This window comes from Gavialis gangeticus, unplaced genomic scaffold, assembly GCF_001723915.1.
Source record: "Gavialis gangeticus isolate Ggan-Ray unplaced genomic scaffold, GavGan_comp1, whole genome shotgun sequence".
Taxonomy (NCBI): Eukaryota; Metazoa; Chordata; order Crocodylia; family Gavialidae; genus Gavialis; species Gavialis gangeticus.
This window is the reverse complement of record NW_017729006.1, coordinates 49,101,741-49,127,761: the sequence shown is the minus strand read 5'-3', so window position 1 is coordinate 49,127,761 and position 26,021 is coordinate 49,101,741. Positions and strand designations below refer to the sequence as shown.

Below are 26,021 nucleotides of genomic sequence, written 5' to 3'. Positions count from 1 at the left end.
CCCCCCCCCCCCCCCCCCCAAGGCTAGAAGACCGTGGCAGAGGTTTCAAACTCCCCTGAGGCTGGGAGATTGCTGCAACTGAATCTCCTACCCATGGTGATCATGGTTGGAAGGACACTCAAGTGAGGGGGCTCCCAGCTTCAATTGCTTGCTTCTTGCCAGTACAAGGGAATCCCAGGATTAAGCTCCCCTGCACTGGCAGTAAGGTGTGATGGGATGTAATGAAGAATCCCACAATTACACTTCCTGCCATGCATATGTGGCATGGCAGAAGACGTGATTTTGCATGGATCACACATTAGACCCCACTGCGCCTTTACCTGCACATGTAAAGGGGCCCTATGTGTCTAAAAAAACCAAACAAAACACTGTAGATGCATTGTCTGCTTTGTGTATGTTATATTTTTTAAGTAGATTGACATAGTGTCAGTTTCTGTGTGTTAAACGAGTACTCAATATTTTTAAGAAAAGGATCAATATTAACTTAGTAAGTTCTGTATGGGAAAAGAATTACTGTGACATGGCTGTCATGCTACCACATTTACTGTTAATTCATCCTCCTCAAAAAAGTACTACATAGGCCCAAATTCTCTTCTGCCTCCTTGCCACTTAGTATTTTTGATCCTATTTCCACCTGCCTCACTAGATTTGCCCTTCTGAACACGCTGACGAGCCACTGAGGAGCCATTATGCGCACTCAGGAAATGGCTCTCTCAATCTGTGAAATGGATACTGCCATAGACAGAAGGGTGCCCTTGTCTTTGGCCCCTGCCTCTACCCCTCTACAGTGGTGTTTCTGTTTTGACTTTAATAATATTTTGATAAGAAGGATATACAATAGTAGGAGAAAGGTCAAGGGTCAGAACTGCAGGCACCTTCCCTTCCTGGCGAGTGTCCTTCTCACTGAGCCCCAGTCTGCTGCTATTTGCTTAGTTCTTCTCTTGGCCAAATATCTTGCCTCAGCTTCAAGATGATGCTCTGGGCAATTCCTAGCCTGTGGCCTAGTGTTTAAAGCACTACTCTGGGAATGAGTTAGGGGAGGTAAGTTTAATCCCCTGCTAAACTGGGAAGACCTTAAACCTAGGTGTTCTGCTTCCTGGGAAAGTCCTCCAGCCATTGCAGCATTGGGCTAAAGCAGGGGTGTCAAACATCCAGCCCATGGAACTGGTCCATGAGGTCTGCCAGTGGACTGGTGGGCTACTGGAGGTTGAGGGTGTGTGCTACTGCAGAATTGGGGGTCCCTGACTCCAGTGAACATGGCCATCGGTGTTAGGTCCCCAGAATCGCACTGCTGCTTGAGTGCAGTCCCACTGCAGTTGCTGCTGGCTCCCCACAGATCTAGTCCAGAAGGAGCCCCCATCATCTGGATTCAACCAGGGACCTGGGTTGAGTTTGACACCCCTCAGCTAAAAGGTGGAGAAACAAGATTGCTCTAGACCATATTTGGTCTCTGCAGATCCTTTCTAAGCATGCTCAGAAGGACAAGACTAGTTGTGCAGATGGAAACAGGATTTAAAATTTGTAACCATCAAAAATGCTTCTTATGAAACTGTTTGGATGCTGAAGCAGCATTTAGATACTTTTAGATGAAATAGTATTTGGGCCTTAATGTTTCTATACCAGTTACATTACAATCACAGCAAGGGCATTTGCAACACTGAATTGTTGACTTATTGGTTACAGGCTTATGATTTTTTGTTTTCATTCTCTCCCTAATTCTCGGTTTCAGTTTTTGGATGATTTAGCATGCTATTTCTTTAGCAATTTAGCATGAACTGTAGCAAAAGGCTATGTTCCCAGCTCTGATATAATGCAATTTATTGATAACAAGTGTGCTTAACCTGAGACAAATTACTATGACCTGGTGATTAATAAAGATATTTCACATTAGCAATACCTGCTTGTGTGTGTGTGTGTGTGAGAGAGAGAGAGAGAGTGTGTGTTCATGCTCCTATGTATCCATACTGATGTTTAATAGCACATTAGAAAAGATTGTTTATGGAATTGCTCCACTTCCATGCTTTTCCCTTCCTGCTTTTTTTTTGTCATAGCAAATACTTCGTATCTTTTAATTATTACATCAATGTATTAATTATGTAGAAAATTAAACAGGATTTTTTAATGTGTACCTGAAGGGTTTTCTAATCAGTAAGCTGCTAGATGTCTACTAACTTTCTTTTTTATTATTTTCTTTAATTTGTAGGCATATGATGAGGAGATGTATGGCAGTAAATATCAATGGATAATTCCTGGCTGGTATGAAAGTTCCTGGTGGGAATCTTGGATTAATTCTTCGCAGTGTCTCAGGAAGAATCTTCTCACTGCCATGGAAGGTTACATTGGAGTGGATTTTGAACCCCTTAGTTCAAAAGTGATAAAGACCATATCAGGAAGGGTTAGTGTCCTTTTTCCCACAATGTTTGTATAGCATTTAAAAATATTCCTACTATGGTCCATATTGTTTTGCCACCCAGTTGTTTAAAATGTGATAACTACAGGGAGAACCCCTGTAGGGTTTGGATTTATTTTGTGCCTTTAAGTACCTTCAGTGGCCAGAAAAGTGAGGGAGTTATGTGTATCTCCAAATAACTCATATACAGCAACCCCTCATCTTCTCTGTTCACTCTCCTGTGGACTTGAGATGCTTTGCCATGTTCCATAACTTTCATTCCCTGTTGTCTTCTTGCATTATTTTACTTTCCTCCATCCATGAGTGGACTCCAGACTCTCATTCCCTTACCTTCTGCCCCTTTTCACATGCACAGTGGGACTCCTGCTTTCTTTCTCTTGGTATGTATTCTCAAGCGGAAATAAGTGTCTGACAGTTGTTCTTGTGGGCCAGAAAATTTTCTGGAGGCACTCATGTGGAGGAAATCATTGCTGCTGAACTGCTGAGTAGGGGTGTGCGAAAAGGTCATATTCGATTCAGATTTGGCCCGAATCGGGGACAGGGATTTGATTCGTTAGTTCAGATCACTGTCCCTGATTCAGTTCAGCTGAATCTGAATTTGAAGATTCAATGCTGATTCAGAGAATCAGCGCTTCAGCCATAGACACAGCTTTAAATGTTTTTTTTACATACCTCAAGGTATCAGGTGCAGCTCATGAACGCTGTGATGTGGGGCAGATGGAGCATCTCACAGGAGCACTCCCCCCCTCCCCGCCCCCGTGTGCTCGTGCTCAGCAGTGAACTTGGAAGCGGACCAGAAGTACTTCCAGTCCACTTCTGGGTCCGCTGATGAGCACATGGACCCCCCACACACATCTCCCCCAGCTCAGTGATCAGCAGTAGGGGGACTCCAGGAGCCCCCCAAGACCCAGGAGGCACCAGTTGCTGAGCAGGGGGGCTGTGGGGGGCCCACCCACACACTCCTTAATGGATCCAGAAGTGAACCGGAAGTCCTTCTGGTCCGTTTCTGGGTGTGCTGCTGAGCGCACTGGGGAGCCCCCTACGCTCCTGTGGGATGCTCCATCTGCCACACCGTAGCATTCGCAAGCTGCCTGGTACCTTGAGGTATGTAGAAAAAAATATTTAAGCTGTGTCTATGTCTGAATTGTGGAATCTTTCAAAACTCTCCGAATTGATTCGGAGGGTTCCGATTCGATTTGGAGAGATTAAAGGGTCCTCTGATTCGATTTGGATTTGGAGATTCGGTCACTGAATTGGGCCGAATCTCCACCAAATCAAGTCCGGGACCAAAGCTTTACACAGCCTACTGCTGAGCAATTAGTCTGCTGACAAAGGCTCTGTTTAAAGTGCAAGAGTGCTGCTATAAACACCACCAAAGCAGGTAATGCAACTGGAGCCTGTTTATTCCTAAAGCTAGGGATCCCTCTATTAGTTGCCCTGGTTTTCCAACACTTCTTCAGTGAGCAGTCCCATAATTTTCTGAGACACTTTTTATCCATCATACTTATTGAAAAAATACAACACTAATTATTCTGGTTAAACGAGATCAATTCTTCTATTAAAGATTATTCTCATTTCTTTAGTTGAACTTATAGTGTAGTTGTTTTAATTATTCTTTTTTTTTCCTTCCGTGTACTACTACTACTGCTACTACTTTAGAAACCATTTTTTCTTCTATAGGATGAGGTGCAGGTGAAATGCATCTCAATTTTGTCTTTTTTCCCCCTTATCACGAGATACCCAATAAAGCATCCCAAAACGCACAAATTGCAGTCCACAATATCACATGCTGCATGGTGTCAGTGAAATCGTCAAATAAAAAACTAGACTCTGCTTGCAATCTCTTTCAATTTTTTGTGCTCTCATTTTTACTTGGTTAAGCCCAATTCTGCATAAAGTTGACTTCAGCGTTACTCTGTCTCTCACAAAATTAGATGGGCCTTTAGGTTTTAGATACGGGATATGTAGCATTCCAGGTAAGAATGTGACCATGTGAGGTTCAAAGGTGCTTTTTACTTTCTAGCTCTCTGTCTAACATTTCATAAATATATGCAGAAATACATGCATGTGCTCGCCCATGGGTAAAAATGTCACTCCTGTGCGCCTTTTGCACTTGTACAGTCTGAAATGGTGTAAGGACCTTGTTCCCATGACAGAACACCAAGGTCGTTGCAAGTTTAACAAGGTTAAAAAAATTGACGTTTATTGTTCAGAGTAATCACATATTAAGAAAAAATGGAAAGTTTATGTAACATTGCACTTTAGGGCATCACCAAACCTTTGAATCAGTGGTTCTCAACCTTGTTAGACTAAAGGGGCATGTCCAGATGAGCGCAGATGTTTGGCACCCCAGGGGCACCCGGGCTACACACACTTTGTCAGGCAGCAAGTTGCCCCAGGGATGTTTGGCGAGGCTGGGGCCAGCACTGGGCCTTACCTGGGGCCCTCCCGGGGCTGCAGAATTGGCAATCCACCTGGGCAGAACCTGGCTGGCAGCAGCACCATGCCTCTGGGTGGCCTGGCTCTGCTTTTCAGCAGCATCCACTGCCCATGCATGCACTACTGGGTTTTTTTCCATGAGCTTTTTTTGACCCTTGGATATCCAGGGTCAAAAAACCCCATGGAAAAAAAACGGAGTAGCACATGCACAGGCAATGCACACTTGAAGGGCAGACAACACCTGGCAACGCAGTATATGATGCTGCAAACATGTTTGAGTCACCACATACCTCATGGCCACATTCGTCTGGACACTCCCAAGGAACCCTTCAGAAAATGCCAACTCATAGGTTTCACTAATTTTTTAACTATGGAAAAATAGTAGAGCAATTTTTCTGTTGCAAAGTTCTCAGAAAGAAGAACAAGTCAGAATGTTTTTGATGCTATAGGTTCCTATTTGAAATCTCTGGGTTTATCGTGTGAATCATGGTTTTCACACCTAACAGTGCTATTATTATACAGCACCCTTAGAAGGATTTCCTGGCCTGCTTAAGAATAGAGCAGTGATTGAGAATCAATGTGCTACATGACAGAGCTTTGGAAGAATTTTCTCTCTGTCTAGATCCTTTCCTCCACTCCTGATATCATCACTCTTGCAATTCAGGAAAGTGCAGGAGCTTCTCAGATTTTAACTCTTGCCTAGCCCTTGTTTAGGGATCTTGCATATTATCAGTAGGACATGTTTATAAAATGTATTTTTAGGGTGCAAATTGTGGATCCAAATCTGTGACATGCAAAGTAGTAAAGATTTATTTCCTTCTCTACAGACTCCACAACAGTATGAAAAGGAATACAATGCTAAACGTGGAGATGGACAGTCCAGTAAATTTCATGGTTATGCCTATGATGGAATATGGGTGATTGCCAAAACGCTACAGCGGGCAATGAAGTATCTCAATGCTACCAACAGGCACCAAAAAATTGAGGATTTTAATTACACAAACCATAAACTTGGCAAAATTTTTCTGGATGCTATGAATGAAACTAACTTCTTTGGTGTAACGGTAAGTCCTAAGCGTCTCTTATATGCTTGATTTTCAAGTCAGCATCTGAGGTATGCATTACATTTTAAATAGTTTTGAAAAACATAGGCAATGGTGTATATGTATTTTCTTATATTTGGGGAGGTCTCCTAGGTATATCTTACTTACAAAATAACAAAATTAGTAAGAATATTTGCCCACAAAATCAGCTACTTGGAGTCAGATGACTAAACCTTCTGACTATCATTTTAAGGCTCATAGGCACTCTTATGGTTCTTGGGAACAATTCAGAACTGCTTCAAGAGTTCTGTATCTCCTTTGGGTTGAAATACATGGGCATTTTAATAACTAAGAATTGCTGAAATGAAAGGGTGCTTGGATAGCACTTTTTCCCCACTCCAAATCTTTTCTGCCAGATAGGTTGAGACAGTGGTGCAGAACTGGCTACACCAGCACTGCAACTGCTATGGACTCCCCAAACAGATTATAACAACTTTGAGTGTACTTCACATCACTTGAAGCAGCTTTCAGTGTACTAACTGGGAATAAGAGTCTGGTAACATATATATGTATAGCCAAATTCTGATCCCAGTTATACCACTGTGTATACATAGTAACTATAGTGATTACACTGTAGTGGCTTTGACCTTGTGCTGCATTAAAAAAGGTTGGAATATGGTTCATAAATCTCCATAGGTCTTTTGGCAGGGCTGTTCACAGTGTACCTGCTGTATGTCCCATTTACAGCTCTGTATTAGAGATGGTAGAAAGATGCTCCCTCCAAGACAAGGACCAGGTGTTGTCTGGGAGGTACTCATCCTCAGGTAAAATGGCTTCCAGGGCTTCCAACATGGCTGACGAGAGGCCTGCTGTGACCCCATTTGACTTGCAGCAAACTTGCCTGTGTGCACCTGGCCTGCAGAGTGCACAGATATGTAATGGGGGCTTTGGGGCCAGTGTGCGTTTCCAGTGGTTCATGGAGTAACCAAGCCAGCACTTCTTCAAGCAAAGGGATTGTATGGTTCATTCGTCCTTCGTAGAGAGTGACAAAAGTAGGAAGGTTTACTATGCAGTTCCTACCCATGTGTAATTGTGTAACAGTCTGTCACAATCTGTCCTCAACTCAGTTGATATCCACTTGATTACAAAACCTGTCACTTGACTTTATAGAGCAAACAGAAGTAGCATACACAAAGGCTAGTTATATAAGGAAAAATGTTTATACACCAGGGACCAGAAACAGTACTGACTTTTTTAGTACAACAATTATTGTAGCAAGCTACGTTCTGGAAAAATGATGTTACAATAAGGCCCCTGCTACATGCTACATATATTATGCAATTAACTGGTTAATCACACAATAAGTCTAGACTTGCCACATGTGCAAAATAAGACCAGCCACAAGTGCAAAGTAATTATCACACAATTAACTGGTTAATCACACAATAAGTCTAGACTTGCCACATGTGCAAAATAAGACCAGCCACAAGTGCAAAGTAATTATCACACAATTAACTGGTTAATTATGCAATAGATTTAAACCAGCTGCACATGCAAAGTAATATCACATGATAAAAATGACTAAGCAGCTATAAAGAGCCAACCAGCTATAAAGTTAGTGCTTAAAAATGTGTAACAGCTCGATAACTGGTTTCTCTCCTGCTTTAATCTGAACATGTACCAGGGCCCTCAAACTTGTCAAGAGTTTTTGGGGGGGTTTTCAGACTGCAAATTAAAAAAAAAAAAAAGGTAGCAAATGTGACCATTTAGCTGCTAAAAGATATTAATTCTTCCCTCTTTTCCATTCTTATGTACTGAATAAGGCAGAGGACCTGTGGAAAAAATAGTGTGTGATCATGAAATTAAAGCCTGTATCATAATGCATACACAAAGCCAGCAAACAAAGGGTAGAGTAAATTGAAGTTATGCAAGCAGTGATAAATCTAGTATTTTTTAGTTGTTGAGTAACCTTGTAACCAAAATCCATAGCCTCTCTGGTAAGTAGTTTATTTACAGTGATTTCTTTTTCTATAGGATTTATTCTGACTTTCTTTTATAAGCAACTGCCATAGTCCCCTATTTCTCAGCACCAGGAGGGTTGAACATTGAACCCTTTGTAAAGCAATACAGATCATTACTACTTCAGAGCTACATTCAGTGTACCTCATAGAAGGCTCCTATTCTAGGGCAGGGATGGACCACTAGGTACACACAGTGTGGCTGGCCTAGCTAAGCCAAGCTAAGCCTTTCCCCATATTTTAGAGTTTGGGGACTTCCTGTTTCATTTGGTGCTCTGAGAGAGAGGCAATGAATAGGCTGCTGAGTGCAGAGTCATATTTTGGATTTGGGTGTGTTTGTGGGGAGCCTAGCCTGTGAACACATGTGATCTTGCATACTGTCTTTCAATTCCTCCTAACCACACCAGCCCCCTCCATCATCAGAAGTATTGTGGAAGTTCCAGCCCCATCATGGGGTGCAGGAGAGATTTGAAGTGTGGAGACTACTGGTCCCATGGATTAATTTTGGGAGGTGGCTGCTACCATAGAAGGCCACAGGGGAGAAGGCACAATAGCACATGTAGAAGTGTGAAAATGAGCAATCAAGTGTGGCATCATTGGCCACACCAAGTGGGAAGGAGACAGGTCAGGGCTTCAAAGAGGGTACGTGTTTGATCAGAAAGAAGAGCAAAAAAGGTGATTCTAGCAGCTGTGTTCAGAATACACAATATGAATTAGAGGTATGAGAAGAGGAAGTTGTTGTAGGCTAGACATGTGATAATGAGTCTGAATAGGAATGCTGATTGTTAGAAAAAGCCAGATTTCAGACAGCAGCATAACAGAAGGAAAGTGATTGGGGTGCTTCTGAATGGGTGGGGGTTCAAAAATAGTTACCAGAAGCATAGAATGTGGATGTTGATTAGCCGTTTGGTGTGCACTGTTGTTAATTTCTGTGTGTTTACTGCAGTCTCCCAGTATTAAATATCAGGGGATTTGTCTCTCTGCCTTAGGGAGTTATGTGAGAATCTAAGTTTTTCACTACAAAAAAAAAAGTATTCACTACGGACAAAACCTTGACAACGTGAACCCTAAAATGCTCAAACACTGGGAGATTAGTAGACTTTGATATCTTTTTATTATATTTGTAATCTCATTATTTCTAAACCAGTCACATCATATTTTGGAAGCCAAACGTGATATTTGAATTCTTGGGACTGGCAACCCTGAGCTCTGCAAGTGATAGTTTTGTTATAGGCGGAAACTGCAGGGTGGGGGGTGTTTCTTAACAGCATCACAGAATTGTTTGAGGTGGTGGCAGGGGTTTGTTGGACAGCTGAGGTGCTTTGTTTTGGACACGTTACAATGAAGTCGATAGTGAGAAATCTTGTAGAATTTGCCAGAGAGACAAGCTGGCATGCAAGACGGAAAGAGATGGTTCACATTCTGTGAACTCCTGGCAGAAATTTAAGATAAAATTATAGTAGTTGGGTATCTTCTAATTCCTGTAGGGGAAGATCATGGCCTGTTGTGTTACTATCACAAGGTGGGGAGATAGGGCATCGTGTCACATTTTCCTATGCACTGTCCCTTGAGTTGTCTCACAGCTTTCTTCATGAAGGGGGAAGTAACATGCTTCTCATGAATAGAGCTGTGATGCTACCCCAGCACACCTGGTGGCATAATTATGACAGCATATTGAGGATTATGGAAAGTTACTAGCCAAATTGGCTAGATGGTTGGACCCAGAGAGTGGTTTTTGACCTGGAGGGATGTGGGCAGTGGACTCCCCAGGGCTCAGTCCTGCGGCCTGTACTTTTCAACATCTTTATCAGTGATCTGGATGTGGGTGTGGAAAGCACACTTTCCAAATTCGCTGACGACACCAAGATGAGTGGTGAGGTGGACATGCTGGAGGGGTGGGACAGAATCCAGCTAGATCTAGACAGGTTACAGAGGTGGATGGATGAGAATAGGATGGAATTCAATGCAGACAAGTGCAGGGTGCTGCATCTAGGGAGAAGGAACCAGCAACACACCTATTGGCTGGGGAGCACCCCTTTTGTCAAAACACTGGCAGAAAAGGATCTTGGAGTTATTCATAGAATCACAGAAGTAGGGTCAGAAGGGACCTTGTAGATCTTCAGGTCCGACCCCCCGCCTGGGCGGGAGAAAAGACTGGACTCAAATGAGTCCAGCCAGGTAGTCATCAAGCCTCTTCTTAAAGATCCCCACGGTAGTTATTGTTGACTCCAGGATGCACATGAGCCACCAGTGCAAGGAAGGGGTCAATAAGGCTGACAGATGCATCACAAGCAGGTCCAAGGAGGTAACCTTTCTCCTCTACGTGGCATTGGTCAGGCTACAGTTGGAGTGCTGCATCCAGTTTTGGGCACTCCACTTGAAGAAGGATGTGGCTAGCATTGAGAGGGTCCAGAGGAGAGCCACTCACATGGTCAAGGGGCAGCGGGTCAGGCCCTACAAAGAGAGGCTGAAGGGCCTGAATCTATTCAGCCTCCATAAGAGAAACCTGAGAGGGGATCTGGTGGCCATTTACAAAGTCACCGGGGGGACCAGCAGGAATTGGGTGAGGCTCTGTTACCTTGGGCACCACTGGGGGTTACTAGGAATAATGGCCACAAATTGTTAGAGAGAAGGTTCAGGCTGGACGTCAGGAGACATTACTTTACAGTTAGATCTGCCAGGCTCTCGAATGGACTCCCAAGGGACATGGTGCTCTCTCCTACATTGGGGGTTTTCAAGGGGAGGCTGGACAGATATTTGGCTGGGGTGTTATGACCCCAGCACTTGTTCCTGCCCAGGGCTGGGGGTCAGACCTGATAATCTGTTTAGGTCCCTTCCGACCCTAAGCACTATGAAGCTATGTACTGACATACACATCTCAAAGTTCGGTGTGTCCGCAGAGCGTGGGGAAAAGTGGAAGAATATTGTAAACACCAATTACTTTTTACTTCATGGGCTATTCAAGAGGCATTTTCATTTACCATGTACTATTTGCTATGGTGGTCCTACTTTCCTGCAATTGCAGGATTGCTCAGTACTCCTCAAAGACAATGAATCTATCCAAGCAAGATGGAAAGAGTACTTTGAGGCACTACTGAACCATGAGTTGACTGTGGTAAATACCGCCATCAAGTCCATACCCCAGCACCCTGAAAGGAGATCCCTCAGCAACCCTCCTATACTAGAAGAAGTCTGGAGCGCCAACAAAGAAACCAAGAACAACAAGGCTACCGGACCAGATGGCATACCTGCTGAAATCTACAAGTCTGATATCAAAATCTTTTAATGAGACTACACAAGTGTATTCTTTGGATTTGGAACAATGAAGAGATTGCTGGGGACCTGAGGAATTCCAACATCATGACTGTCTTCAAGAAAGTGAATAAGTCTGTGTGCAAGAACTGTTGGCATATGGCCCTCCTTTTCACAGTAGGGAAAATTTTTGCGCACATCCTCCTTCACTGCCTTCTGCTTCTGCCTCTTGCTGAGGAAGTCCTGACAGAATCTTAGTGTGGTTTCAAACTATCCTGTGGGACAATTGACACAATCTTTGTTGCCTGCCAATTCCAAGAAGAGTGTCAGAAAAAACATCAGGACCTGTATATGACCTTCATTGACCTTACTACGACCTTCATTGACCTTACTACAGCCTTTGATTCCATCAATCATGAAGCCTTATGAAAAGTACTGTCCATATTTGGATGCCTTGAAAAATTACGTCAAGGTCCTGAGGCTCCTCCACAGCCAGAAGATTGTGACCATTCTACATAGTGGATCAGAGACACATCCACATCCCCTAATTGGTCACCCCAACTCTGTTCTTTATTTTTCTGACAGTCATCCTGGTTCTCATTAAGGATTGCCTTCCTTCTGCAATTGACATTGAGTACTGAATGGATGGAGGGCTCCTCGATCTGTGACATTTTCAGTCAAAGACCAAAGTACTTAAAACAACCATCCTTGACCTTTAGTATACCGATCACTGTCATCTTTGCACAGACTGAGAAAAACCACCAGATCATGCTGGATCTTTTTGGAGAAGCCTACCAAACTCTGGGACCCTCCCTCAACATTGAGAAGACTAAAATGCTCTATCAGCCTGCTCCAGGCTGCTCCAGAAAGGCTAGTCCTTTACGTCCCTCCCAAATTACCATTGAGGGAAAGACCCATTTCCCTTACCTTGGGAGCCATCTCTCTCAGAGAGTGAACACCGATGAGGATATCCAGCACAGGATCCAGTGCGCAAGTGCCTCCTGTGGGAAATTGCCTCCACATTCACTTCAATCTCTGGAAAAACACCAAGATCCAGGTCTAAAAAGCAGTCATTATTCCCATTCTCCTCTACAGATGTGAAACATGGATGACCTACCATCATCATCTCAAGACCCTAGAGAGGTATCACCAATAATGCCTCCAGAAAATCCTCCACATCACCACACAAAACACTGGCATCCTTGTTGAAACCAGTGTTATCAGCATTATGTCTGTGATCCTCAAGCACCAACTTTGCTGGACTAGACATTCTGTGCAGATGCCTGACTCTTGACTCCCAAAACAAGTGCTCTACTTCTAGCTAAGTAATGACTTGAGATCTTGCAGTGGCCAGAAGAAATGCTTCAAGGACACATTGAAGGCATACCTCAAGAAAAGGAAGGCAGACATCAAGAGTGAAGTGGAGTTGTCTGCTGACCAACTCCATTGGCGCTGCAAATCTCAACCAAGCAGCAGCCCATTTTAAGGTAAAACATCTTGCCCTTAAAGTAAAGAAGAGACAGGAAGGAAAAGGAGAGAAATTCCAGCCTGCAACCAAATCTCCCCTGCAGAAAGACCAGCAATTTTCTGTAGACGGGTCTATGGCTCAACGATTGTACTCTTAAGCCATCTCAAGACCCATCAATGACCTGTGGTAGAGGTCAACCTTGAATTGAGGGATTGCTGATGATGCTTTGCTGTGGTCTGTTTCACAAACTGGAAGGCTAGTCCTTTGTTTTTCTTTGCACACTCTACCATTCCACCTGTTTGGTCTTGACAGCCCATCATAGCAAAAGTGATAGATTGCATTATCACAGTCTTGGTTGTCAAGGGAAAATATTTAATCCAAGATGAAGAAGCATGACATTTTAATTTTAAAACTAGTCTCAGAGGGGACATGAGGAAGTGAAAAATCATCTATGAACTACATTGCTTTGTGAGGAGAGAGAGAAAAAGTTTCATTGTCAGCCACATTAAGTGGTTTAGGGATTTCTATATTAATTAAGCCTTATTCCCCCTGTGATTAATAGTGGCGTTTCATAATATCTTTGTGGTAAATTAAAATATTTTTCAGTGTGCCAGGCATCATGGTTGGGGCACTTTATGAAGCAAGTTATTATTAGTTCACATTTTTATTATAGTAGCACCTATCCCAGCATGGTAAAGTAATGCCAAATAAAACTACTAATGAGACAGAAAGCTACTTTCTTTTTTTTTAACTAACCTTCTTAAATATTACTTTTGTTAAAAGCAAATTGTATATTTTTCTATTGCTGCAGTTTCCTGTTAGCAGTACACAGAACTGCCAAAGAAAACCCATAGGAACTTAGATCTTAAAGTAGTATTTGATAGCAGTAATGGAAACTGTTGATTTGAGCTAATTAGTTGGCTATCACATGGCAATATCATGCAATAACGACTGAGCAATGTTAGCCCATGAGTGAGCCACCCTTGACAGTAAATATAGGAAGAGGCTTGCAAAAATATCAGAATAATGAAATGGGTTTTTATTTCCTCATATAAACCCTACACATTTAAATTCCCTCCACACAAGTGACCTGATTCTTAGCATATTGGAAGAGCAAGAATCTGCTAACAATCCATGGGCCTATTGGACCGGATTCTCTGCTACATTGAGTTTCCATTTGGTGATGCCAAGAGAAAAGCCATCAGGGAGATATTTGCAGATTCATACATCTCAGCCACAGCACAAGTTATAATGTGTCTTGGGGCTTCTCTAACCTGTGCCATCTGGCAGTAGTCCCCCAGCAGCCATCTACCAGCTGAGCAAACCTCAGTAAAATAGAGCACACTTTGGCCATCCCCCTCTTCTCTCATCCTAGAGATAGCTGAAACATTTTATCTATACTGCATATATATCTATACAATAGATTTATATGTATACACACACACAAACATTTCTGATGAAAAAATCATTTTGTGGCTGAATTTCTGTTGGGAAGGGTTGTGTGATGTTCAGAAGATACAAAAGAGATCTCCACCTCAGTATTCCCAGAGGTCAGGGCATTCACTGGGGCTGTGGGAGACTGAGGTTTACAGCCCTCAGTAATGTTAGTTATGCATCCGAACCTTAATCTTCTGTTGCATGACAGTGCAAAAACTACTAGGCTATTTGATGTTGGCTGCCTCTTAATACATTGCCAATGGGAGTTTGTGGCACCGAATTTGTGTTTTAAGTTCTGGCACAGTGCTTGGGGATAATATAAATTTGACTTCAAAGTGTTTGACCACATAAAATTTTTGATCAATTCTAGGTAGCACTGCATGAACCACTTTCTCTTTCTTTTAGCTTTATCACTTCCTATCAGGGCATGTCTACATGTGTATTTAAGTGTGACTAAATGTAATGTGCATTAAGCTAATGTACCTCAAGCGATTTTTGGCAGGTGTCTACATGTGCAGAGACTTGGCACTAAAGTTAGTGCCAAGTCCCTGCAGCCTTTCCATGTGCCACTGTGGCCACCGAGGGGAGCCCTTCCCCATGCTGCCACTGTGCCCTGAGCATGCCCCTGTTGTGTGTGCCCCAGGCAGTGTGAGATGAGCTGTTTGTTCAGCAGAGGGGTGCCTGAATCACTACGCCCTTCTGCTGCTAATCCTGCTGGTGCCCCAGGCACACCTGCACTTCTGCTTTGGGACCCTGAGCTACAATGGCACAGGGGGAAAGCATGGGCTGCCCTGCAACTTCTGCCGCTGCCCTGCAACCTCCACCACTGCATGCCCGCCAAGCTGTGGCAATATGGGCTGCTGAATAAAGTTCTGAACTGTGTCTCACCCCACTGCTTGCTGTAGGGGGAGCAAACTGGGGCCAGGGGAGCAGGGGCTATGGCCAGGGGCAGGGACCAGGGCCAGAGACAGGGGCAGGCACAGAGACTGGGAGGGCTCTCCTCCAGTGCACTGGTGAGGCTGGTGGATCAGCTCGGGCCTCCCTGTCAGCGACAGTGTCTGGCTGCACTCATTGTCCGCAGCCTGTGGTGGGCTGATGCCTAGCCAGGGCCCACCCCTGGGAGGGGGGTGGTGCTGTTCGTGGATGGCACTGGCATGGCTGCCCACTCCTCGTGGGGGCTCCAAGGCTGTACCAAGGACAAGGTAGCTGCTAGCCAGGGCTCCCTGAGATGCAGCAGCTGGGAAGGAGGGCAGGGCAGGGCACTGAAGGTCTGAGGGCCCCTCTGGTGATGTGTCACTAGAGTGGTCAGGGCGGGGTGAGGGCTTGGCCAAGCTGGGTCCTGGGGCACCAAAATATGAGTTAGCTCCCAGATAAAGGCATGCTCTTATGGGCATGACTGGACCAATGAGTGTAGTTGGTCTCAGCAAGTCACTGCGCCCGCAAGGCCTTGACCTTAATGCAGCACTGCCACACCAACCAGGAGCGCCCTCATGCACACATGCCACCCAGCAGGGCCTCATAAATGCTGGCATTCGAGCACCTGCCCTGCATGGACTGCCTCTGCACATTAGCGTAGCCCCAGAGTGCCACAAGGTCGCCAACCTCCTCCCAGGACCAGTTAGGTGCCCAGGTGGTCTGCACAGGTGTGCACACAGGGGCAGGGGCAGGGCTTGACAGGGAAGATGATGAGGATGACATTCTCAACCCACGCCAGCTCTCTGGGCCCCTGCACAGCTGTCTGTCTATGGCCGGCCCTGGACAGTGCTCATGAGCACTTCACAGCAGAGCACGGCCATGGACTGGGAGCCATGTGGCAGAAGCACTTCACCACAGTACCTGCAAAGTGACAGTGCTGAACGTGAGCAGCAGCAGGGACCAGATGCTGGTCCTGCTGCCAGAGACAGCCAGCCATCAGCCTAGTGGGGATATCAGAGCTGGGCAAGGGGTACAGCAAGTTCCAGTCCTCTGCAACACTCACCTGCAACCAAGCAGCAGCTCTGCAGAGGGAGCAAGCCACACAGAGGCAGACTGTAGCCTGTCCTGGGGGGCACAAGGCCTGCTGGGCTCCTGGACAATGAACAGGCTCCCTGATGTTTGTGCCCCAGGGCACAAAATGGCTACTGCCTTTTATGCCCTTCTGTTAGGGGCTTCCAGAGACCATCCCAACCCTGGAGCAGGAGAGGTGGCCAGCCAGAATCCCTGGGGCTAGGTTTGGGCTGGATCCCTAGTGGCTGGGGCAGACCCGGCACTAACGTTACTGCTGGGTCACATCTATATGTGCGTTACTGCACATTAACTAATTGTGACTAAATTTAATACCTGCATTTACAGGTGTCAAATTTAGTCATGATTAGCCCAAGTTACTATGCAGTAAGGGCATGCACATGTACACACATGCCCATACTGCGCAGTAACTTAGGCTAAGGTACATTAACACATCTCATGTAGTTGTGCCCTCAGTCATGTATTAGTCAGAAGGTTCAAGCCTTGGAGTATTCAAGGTGGGAAAAAATCAGTAGATAGCACTCTGCATGGTAACAATGAGAGCAGGTTAGTTTATCAGAATTTGTTATGAGTTGTCTTTTGTTCAGTGTAAAATGCTTATTTATTAATAAGATCCTTAAATAAGTCATAAGCTTGATTTTTCAAATATGCTATTAGCAATGTGTGGAGACCCTATGGGATTTCAGATTTCAATCCCTATGGGATTTCTTTTCTAGTCTGTAATGGATCTGCTATTGAAGAAAATTGGCCATGTAATGTATTTTCTCAATGGAATTTTAATCACAGAAATCACTGGAAAAGAATGCTCCTGTGGGCTCACCCAGAACACTATAGACCACTATAGAATGTAACTACAGCAGATAAGATATCAATTTTTAGAGCCAAATGTAAATTAGATAGGTTTTTCATTGAAATGCTGAAAAGTTTGAATCAATAGCTCTCAGGAATCTTGGCTGAAAAAATAGCTATAAATTCATAATTTCTTACAGCAGTTAAATTACTATTATTTGTCATTTACTTGAAGATTTTCCTATGAGTTCATATAAGCCAGGAGTCAGAGTAGAAAATATTTTTTTTAATTATTCAGGACAAAAAGATTTTATTATAAATTATTATGCTTTTTTTAAAAATGTTACTCAAAATGAGGAAAAAGTGATGATTATGCAAGGGCTTTATCTGTACATGAAAAACAATGTAAGCTTCTGAAAAAAAAGGAAATCTGGACAGTATTAAAGTTTTAGTAATTAACTTGATGACACATTAATTAAAATGTTTTACCTAATGTTGGGTCAGCTGGGGAAGAACTGCTGCATCCAGGAACACAGAAATGTAAAATCTGGGCAGAAACAATATCTCTGTTTTCAGACCCTCTATTGTGAATGAGCAAGGTCAAAAAACCCTCTTACATCATGAAAAAATTAACTCCCTCATGGAACATTAATTTTGCTAAAATAAAACAGAATAAGGCAGTTGTAGTAGAATCCAGAGGCTAAATCACCATCTAGAGAAAGTAATTTCTTCTTATAAGTTTAAAACCCCTTAAGCTTAAGTGTGCACCTCTTGCTAATTTTGGAGAATGTTACCTTTCTTTTTGTATTAAAATGGGGCTGAGTGAAATGTACTGGTACTAAAGTAAGATAGAAGAGGATGATGAAAAAGAAATGGCAGACCTCATATGGTGGCATAGACTATTTCAGGGGTGGGCTGTATGAGGAGGTATAGGAATGGAGATGGGTGCACAGTTGCATGGTGCAAACTGTGTAACCTTTTTTTTTAATGGTTTAACAGTCAAAGTGTGCTTTGGTCTACCAAATGAACCACAGGGGTTGCTTGGTGGGGTGTTGGAGGCACAGTTATATCTATCTATCTATCTTTGCAAAAAACAACCCCACAAAATCACCATTTTTGGCACCAGGGGAGGATGTCAGAGCTTGATCTGGCCTCTCTAAGTGGCAGCTTGATACTGCATTACCTCCAGCGTAAATGCTTGCTCCCTCCTGAAGGAAAAACTACCTGGTTTTTTTTAAGGACCACGTCAAAAAAAGGATTCCCATCAGCATGCTTGGCCAATATGGACCATGTACTTTATAGTCATACTCAGAGTTGGCTTCCATTACTGAGCACATACTGCTTTTAGCAGAAGTTCAAAGATAGATGATATTTTAATGTGATTTCTTTGTATGTAGATGTAAGACAAAGAGCTTCCCCCCCCCCCAGTAGTAACAACAGTTTTGACAGAATTAACCCCCTTTGGACATCAAAGAAAATTGAATGATTGTATACTATTAGTTTCAGTTTGACCTTACAGAATTCTTATCTGTGTATGGGTATTGGAGATACCCCTTAAATCCTCCTGGAAGTGCTTCAGCACACTTCCCCTATATTTCTCAGTCAGATATTTTGCTCTTCCAATTCCTTTTCTATCCTTTTATTTTACCCTCTATGGATCACCTCAGAGGACTGGGCTCTCAGCTGTCAGAGTGGATTCTGAAGTAAAATAGTGACCTGGTTTACCTCATGTTTTCCTTTCTCTTTCTCTCTCTCTCACTTTTTGTGGGCATTATAAGAGCACTGATGTTAGGCTATCTGTTTGGCCTAGCATCTTGCATTTGGCCTAACAACTATCTTACAATACTGAAAACAGGATTACAAGATCAGCTATAATAAACAAAAAGCAAATTCTATAAACAATGTAGAGTGGGCTTCTTGACTGTTGGATATATCCCTGTCCCTCTCATCCTTTAATAAGAAATCCCAGAAGAACCTGATGAACAAGAAGGTTTCTAGAGGTATGTCCACACTGCCTCCATGGTGAACCCTGGAGCACCCTCAGGAAGCATGCCCCTGCCCATTGGCTTCTGCCCAGCAATCACCAGGAATTAGAAAGTACTGCTGGTTTAACACAGTCCTGAGCATCAGCCTGGAGCTGCTCTCAGGCTCTGTTTTAGGTGTGCTTCTTGGCATAGGCTACTCTAAGGCAGCTATACTGCCTAACTGATTGGCTTTTGTGGGCACTGAGTGGGAGTGAGTGGATGGACCTTCTTCTAGGCAGGGCTTCCCGTTTCATTGCAGAGACAGCATAAACATGCCCTAACTTTCCCAATCCCTATAAATGGAGAAACACAACCATGAAATAATATAATTATTAAGTAATAACACATTTGAAAACCTGCAATGAAATATATAAAATGAAGCATACAAGCAGAAAGTCAGAATGGCAGGAGAGAGAAAAATCTGAAATCATCTGCCAACAGTACAATTCTGCAGTCACTTACCTGTCACTGCATTAAAAGACGCTCCTACTTTTCTGCCAAAATCATGGCCAGCAGAACTTTTTGGCATTGTAAATTCACTAGTCAACTTAGACTTCAGCACCCAGACATCAGTCCACACTGCTAGTATATCCATGATGGTAAAAGACTGTTGTGGTTTTTAATAGTTCAGTGTTAAGTGTGCTCATGTTACAATAATGTTGCATGCCTCAGGTTCCCCGACTAGTTTGTACATGGGGAAAGAACAGTTAACTGTGTTTGGAGGAAGACCTGTGGGAACAGTCAATCAAGAGCACAATGGACCAATTTGCAAAGCACTGTTGGATTTATATCTCAGCACCTAAAGACTCCCACAGACAACCAGAGTGATCAGGGATACCATGGCCAGATCTCAGAGTCCAAGGAGCCAAGGGTTCACTGGACACATCTACACATGCATTTGATGAGAGACCAGTTTACTCGTGAGTAAACTACTGCAGGGAAGTGGGAGCAGATCCCACTTCCTAGGGCCCTGGAGTGGGCTACTGCCACCACTGGGGGGAGCTCTAGGTTCCCCCTGGATGCTAGCCCAGGGCCTGGCAGGCAGAATGGGGCCAGGAGACAGCTGTCTCCTGGCCAGGGCTGGGACGTTACACCCTGCCTCCAGGGGCTGCCTCATGCCGGGGTGGGGACAATGTCCCTCTGCTCCAAGCCCCCTGCTCTGAGATGGTGTTCAGAGAGCAGGGGCTGGGAGACCTTTATCTCCCAGCCCCCACTCCACCATTGTGATCAGGGAGCTGGCACTGAGAGTTAAGGATCTCCCAGCCCTCCTACTCCCCGATTGCAATCTCAGAGCGCAATCTCAGAGCAGGGGGCTTGGAGCTCCCTGATGCCAGGGCAGGGGGACATAGTCCCCACCTGGGCTCTTGTGGCAGGGTCTGTCCCAGCAGCAGGCAACTCTCAGGGGCAGGGAACAATATGGAGAGATGCAGATTTGCTTCCGGTCAGGGGTCTACATGAGCACTACTGTGCCGTTACTAATCTAGGATAATTAGCTACTTTTATTTGCAGGTAACAAATTTACATGTGATTAGTGAGGTTTACTGCATAGTAAGCATGTGCATGTGAAGATGCATGTGCTTACTGTGCAGTAAGCTATACTACTGCACAGTTAAGCATCTCATGTAGATGTACCCACTGTCTCTAAGAAGTTATGTTTGGTCTGGCTTCAAGAGTTATTCCAGGAGACTGTGTAAGGCTGTGGGTCCTAAAGAAGTTCTCCTCCAGGGTATCTTACGAAGACGTACTCACTTTGGCCTCATTGTACTTGCTAGTGTCATAGTTTCATAGTTTCTAGGGTTGGAAGGGACCTGAGAAGATCATCTAGTCCGACCCCCTGCCATGGCAGGAAAGATTACGGGGGTCAAACGACCCCAGCAAGGTGTTCATCTAACCTCCTCTTAAAGACCCCCAGGGTAGGAGCCAGCACCACTTCCCTTGGAAGTTGGTTCCAGATCCTAGCTGCCCTGACCGTGAAGTAGTGTCTCCTGATAGCTAGCCTAAATCTACCCTCTTCCAGCTTGTGACCATTATTCCTGGTTACTCCTGGCAGTGCTCGGGGGAACAGGGACTTCCCCAGTGCCTGCTGGTTCCCCCTGACTAGTTTGTAACAGGCCACTAGATCCCCCCTCAGCCTTCTCTTGTGGAGGCTGAACAGGTTCAGGTCCCATAGCCTCTCCTCGTAGGGCCTGCCCTGCTGCCCCCTGATCATGCAAGTGGCCCTCCTCTGGACCCTCTCCATGTTGTCCACACCCCTCTTGAAGTGCAGCGCCCAGAACTGGATGCAGTGTTCCAGCTGCAGCCTGACCAGTGCCACATAGAGGGGGAGGATCACCTCCTTGGACCTGCTCGGGATGCATCTGTGGATGCATGACAAGGTACGGTTGGCTTTCCTGTCAAGAGATCCTGAAAAAAATGTAAGTCATGACCTAGGAAACAGCCTATTTTGTGTTCTGGCTGCTGAAAGCCAGTGGAGAATATCTATTCTTACCACTACCAAACCTGGCAGTGGCTCTTACGGAGTAACACTGGACATGTCTATACATGCATTTGATCCAGCCTAAGTTTACTTTGGTGTAAGCTACTCTGGAGTAAGTGCTTTCGGGAAGGTGTGTACACATGCAGGGATTAGGAAGCAGATTTGCTGCTCTTTACACCAAGTGTCCTGCAGCCCTGCAATGGACCCCTCCTGCCATTGGGGGAAATCTAGGCTCCCCCTGGGTACTAGCCCAGGGGCTGGCGGGAAGCACTGGGCCAGGAGACAGCTGAATCCTGGTCCTGCTGGGGGCTGTCTGCTGCTGGAGGAGACAGTGGAAAAAGCTGCAGGGGAAGGGCAGGCTTCAGTCCTCTGCCTCGAAAAGCTGGTGGGGCAGCTAGCAGCCATGATCTCCCAGCACCAGCCCCATGGTCATGGAGCTGGTGCTGGGAGATAAGGGTCTCCCAGCTTCCTGCTCCCCGGTCATGATGGCAGAGCAGGGGCTGGAAGATAAGGAGCTCCCAGCCCCCACTCCCCAGTCATGATCTCGGAGTAGGGGGCTTGGTACCTCCCTGCTGCCGGGGCAGTGGGACATAGTTCTCACCCAAACTCCAGTGACAGAGCCCACCTCAGCAGCAGGCAGCTCCCGGGGTAGGGATCTATCTCCCACCCCCTGGTGGACAGCTACCTGGCAGCATATTTTGCTCCTGGTTAGGCGTCTACATGAGCACTACTGTGCTGTTATTAATCTCAAGTAAATTTGCTACTTTCATTTGCAGGTAATGCTTACTTGACAGTAAGCTATGCTATGTTTGCAGTAAGCTTGACCTTGACAGTGCTTACTTCACAGTAAACTATGCTAATGCACAGTTAACCAGCTCATGTAGATGCACCCATTCTTGCCAATTTTCCTGAGAAATGCAGTAGTTTATCCAGTGCTTAAGAAGTTGATCCTGAAGACCTGTCCAAAAGGAGGCTCTATTTCTTTCCTGTTTTATATAAATAGCTGGTCAAATTGAATGGTGAAGCAATTTTTCAATTCTGTGCAATGATACAAGATTGGTTCTGAACTGAGTAAGATTTCTCATTTTGCAAAGCACAGGTAATAATAACATGCTAATGAGCCAAACAGTTAAGGGACTCTCTCTATTGGTGACTCTATCGGGGTCTAATTCTTTTGGAATAATTTAAGGTGGCCAGAATAGCAATGTAATTGAAAACAAAATACAAGACTAAGGAAATTGCTTGATGGTTTAGAAATGGGGTGCTCAACTTCCAGCCCCCAGGCCAAATGTGGCCCACAGAGCTTTGGAATCTGGCCTATGGGGCTCCCCACAAGTCAGGAAATTTGGTGGTTGGGGAGCAATGGCAGTTAATATTGCCACACATCACCACTGCCAAAATCCCAAGCCTGGTGTGGCAGGTCAGAGCTGGTTCACAGTCCTCCCCTCACATGGCCAGATCAAGACCAGACCAAGCCCCCTTTCCTTGCTTGGCTTAGTTGGGGTCGGGCCTTGCCCCCTTCTACCCTTGCAGTGCTGAGCTGTCCCCCTTTCACTCCACCAGGCCAGTCTGGGGCCGAGGCACACCCTTTCTTTCTGTGGGGCCAGGCCATGCCCCCTCTCCCTTGCCAGGTCAAGTCCCCTTTCCCCGTGCAGTTGGATCAGGGTCAGGTTGCCCTCCACCCCCCCGAGCCCCTCCCCATCCCTAAGCCCCTCTCCATGCAGCTGGCTAGGGCCCCGTTGCTCATGTCCTGGCCACCAGACTGGGTTCACTAGCAGGATCAAGCCTGCAGAGGGAGTGGGCCCTGCCCATAAAGCAAAAAGTTTGAGAACAACCAATTTAGAACATGCCACCAATAGCACACCTATGGGAGTTGCACTGCTTTTGCAGCTGAAAAAAATTCTGCAGAAATAAGATTTATTTCCAGTGGGAGTAAAAAAAAATTACCAGTTGCATCCTAGCACATAGTGAAAATACCATTAAAAAGTTCCACAGTATAACTCGGTTAGCATGGTAATCAGAGAAGGATTACAACTGCTTTACAGAAGGCTTTCGCAACTGATTGAGTTGTATTTTGTGTGGATTAAATGAACAGCCTTCTAGTGAATGAGGTTCATGGTTTAGAAAAGAAAAAAAAAGTACAATTGTGCCCTCTAAAAGTCCCTAGAGGGTTATGTATTAGTCTAAGTACTACAGAAATTGCAATTTGTTGTAGTGCATGAATATTTATTGTACTGAGAAAAATAATCAGTACTAGATCTCCTTGAAAGTTTTTCCATCAAAATGCAGTTTCATCAAAACTGAAATGTTTCAGGAAAACACGTCTGGATAATAGGTCAACGTAATATAAAAGTCTAAACAAAAATATTAATATTATTTAAACAAAATATTTATATTGGCCTTTGCATTTTTTCACCATTTCAATTTGTCAGGAAATTTCTGCATTTCAGATATTTATTTTGCTTTGGAATTAAATTATTTTATTAAAAATACTGAATTTTGCATGCTATAAAAAATCTGCTGCTGCTCCCCTCCAGATTCAGTATTAAAGGTAAGATGCATGAAATAGTCTCAGGATGCCATTGGCATTATGCAGTTTATGGTCACCTAGCTTTGAGAAGATGATTCCTGAGGGCATAATTTTGTTATCAAGCAATGATCCATCAAGGACAGTCATGGGAGTGAAATGCTTGCATATTTTCTGTCAGTGGTTGATTATGTTGTCACTCAATACTCTGCCAGGGGAGAGTTCATCTCTTGCTTAAATAGTTTAAATGAGTTTTCTCCCACTTACAGTGTTGAGCTGAGCTGAATGAAATGCTATCTCTGATTTAACTCTGGAGTCCTGAAGTGCAGTTCTGCTCTTCTCTGAAAGCGACTCTGTACCAGGGGTGGGCACTTATTTCAGTTGGAGGGGCATTTAATGAGTTTTGGGGACCTGTCAAGGGCCATATCCATCTTCTCTTCTCTTCTCTTCTCTTCTCTTCTCTTCTTTGTCTCTGTTTCCTCCTCCTCCTCTTCTCTCTCTCTGTCTCTTCTCTTCTCTTCTCTCTTCTTTGTGTGTGTCTCTCTCTCCCTTTCTCCCCTCCTTCCATGACCCTCCAGAGCTCTAGTTCACTGCAGCAGGTAGGCAGCAGCATCAGCTGTAGATGCTGCTGTTAGGTTCAGGAGCCCACATGCAGAACCTGCCAGCGGTGTCCACAACTGATGCCGATGCCCTACCAGCATGGTGGAAGCTCCAATCTGGAGCCCTGACCCAGAACCTGGTGGCAGCATCAGCTGTGGACCCAGGCAAGAGCTGCTGCTGCACCAGGTGGGCATCAGCATCAGCTGCGGACACCAGTGGCAGGTTCCGTGTCAGGGCTCCAGGACCTGCTGGCTGCGCCCACAGCTGGTACTGATGCCCACCTGGCATGGTAGCAGCTCCTGCCTGGGTCTACAGCTGATGCTGCCAGCAGGTTCCAAGTCAAGTCAAGGCTCCAGGTGGGAGCTTCCACCACATCAGCGGGGTGGTAGTGTCAGCTGTGGACACCACTGGCAGGTTCTGTGTTCAGGCTCCTGAACCTACTGCAGTGTCCACAGCTGATGCTGCCGCCCACTTGATGTGGTGAAAGCACTGCCCAGCTCCACAGCTGATGCCTGATGCTGCTGGGTGGAAATAGTGCCACCCACCTGCCCACCTGGCACCATGCAGCAGCTGGAGCTGCCGTCTGCCTTTGGGCCAGATACAACTGATACCAGTTCATCCATGGGCTGGACCAAATCTTTTGGTGGGCTGGATCTGGCCAACAGGCTATATTTTGCCCACCCCTGCTCTATACAGAAGGCACCATGGGCTTCAGTGCTGGTCAACAATTTCCATAATACTGTATTTACTTGAATCCAAGAGGAGGGTATTTCCCTCATTGAACATGAGGGAAAAACAAGTCTCATCTTGAATTTGAGTGCCAATACTCCTGCTCTGCCTGCAGCCCTGACCCCAGCTTAAGCCTGGGGCTCGAGGTGGAGCTGCTATGACTGTTGCTGCTGCCTGGAGTCAGCAGCAATGCAGTGAATGCAGGCCAAGAGCCAGGGGCTAGGGTCTGGGATTAGGCAGGGAAGGGGACAGTAGTGCACACTGAGAGAATAAGTCAGCAGCATGTGCCACAGGAATGGGACAGCAGCAGCTTGCTGGGGGATGGAGCAGCAGCAGCATGTGCCTGGGGAAATGAGGCAGCAGCAGCCACCACGCTGGGAGAATGGGGCAGCAGTGTGTGCTACTGACTGAATGGGGGATGGGGCAGCAGTGTGTGTATGGGGGATCAGGCAAGGGATCAGGCAGCAGCAAGTGTAGGGAAGCAGCATGCAGTGGAGATCAGGGAGAGCAGCATGGGTTGGAGATCTGAGGCCAGGCAGCAAGGGTGCAGGCAAAGGGGCCAAATGGCCAGGGAAAGGTGTGTGCACGTTGGGGAGGAGGGGGACTCCCTCCCCTACCCAGTGCAGTTGGGGACACATTTTAGATAACTCTCTAATAATTAGATTCTGTAAATTGAAAAGTATAACAAATTTATAATTTTCTGTTTATAGAATTTAATTATAGGGGGTGATCTCAACTTTGAAGTCATCTTGGATTTGGGTAAATACAGTAAATATGCTCCTTGCAAAAGTAAAAGGATGTAGGG

At 45.2% G+C, this 26,021-nt stretch overlaps 1 protein-coding gene across 1 annotated transcript in view; it reads left to right on the top strand.

Moving 5' to 3' along the window:
* GABBR2 (gamma-aminobutyric acid type B receptor subunit 2) overlaps nt 1-26,021 on the top strand; it is a 1,245,145-nt gene that overhangs the window by 668,166 nt on the left and 550,958 nt on the right. Inside the window, exons 6-7 of the mRNA XM_019509192.1 lie at nt 2,204-2,395; nt 5,677-5,913. Coding sequence (XP_019364737.1) covers nt 2,204-2,395; nt 5,677-5,913 — 429 coding nt within the window. The remainder of the gene's footprint in view (nt 1-2,203; nt 2,396-5,676; nt 5,914-26,021) is intronic.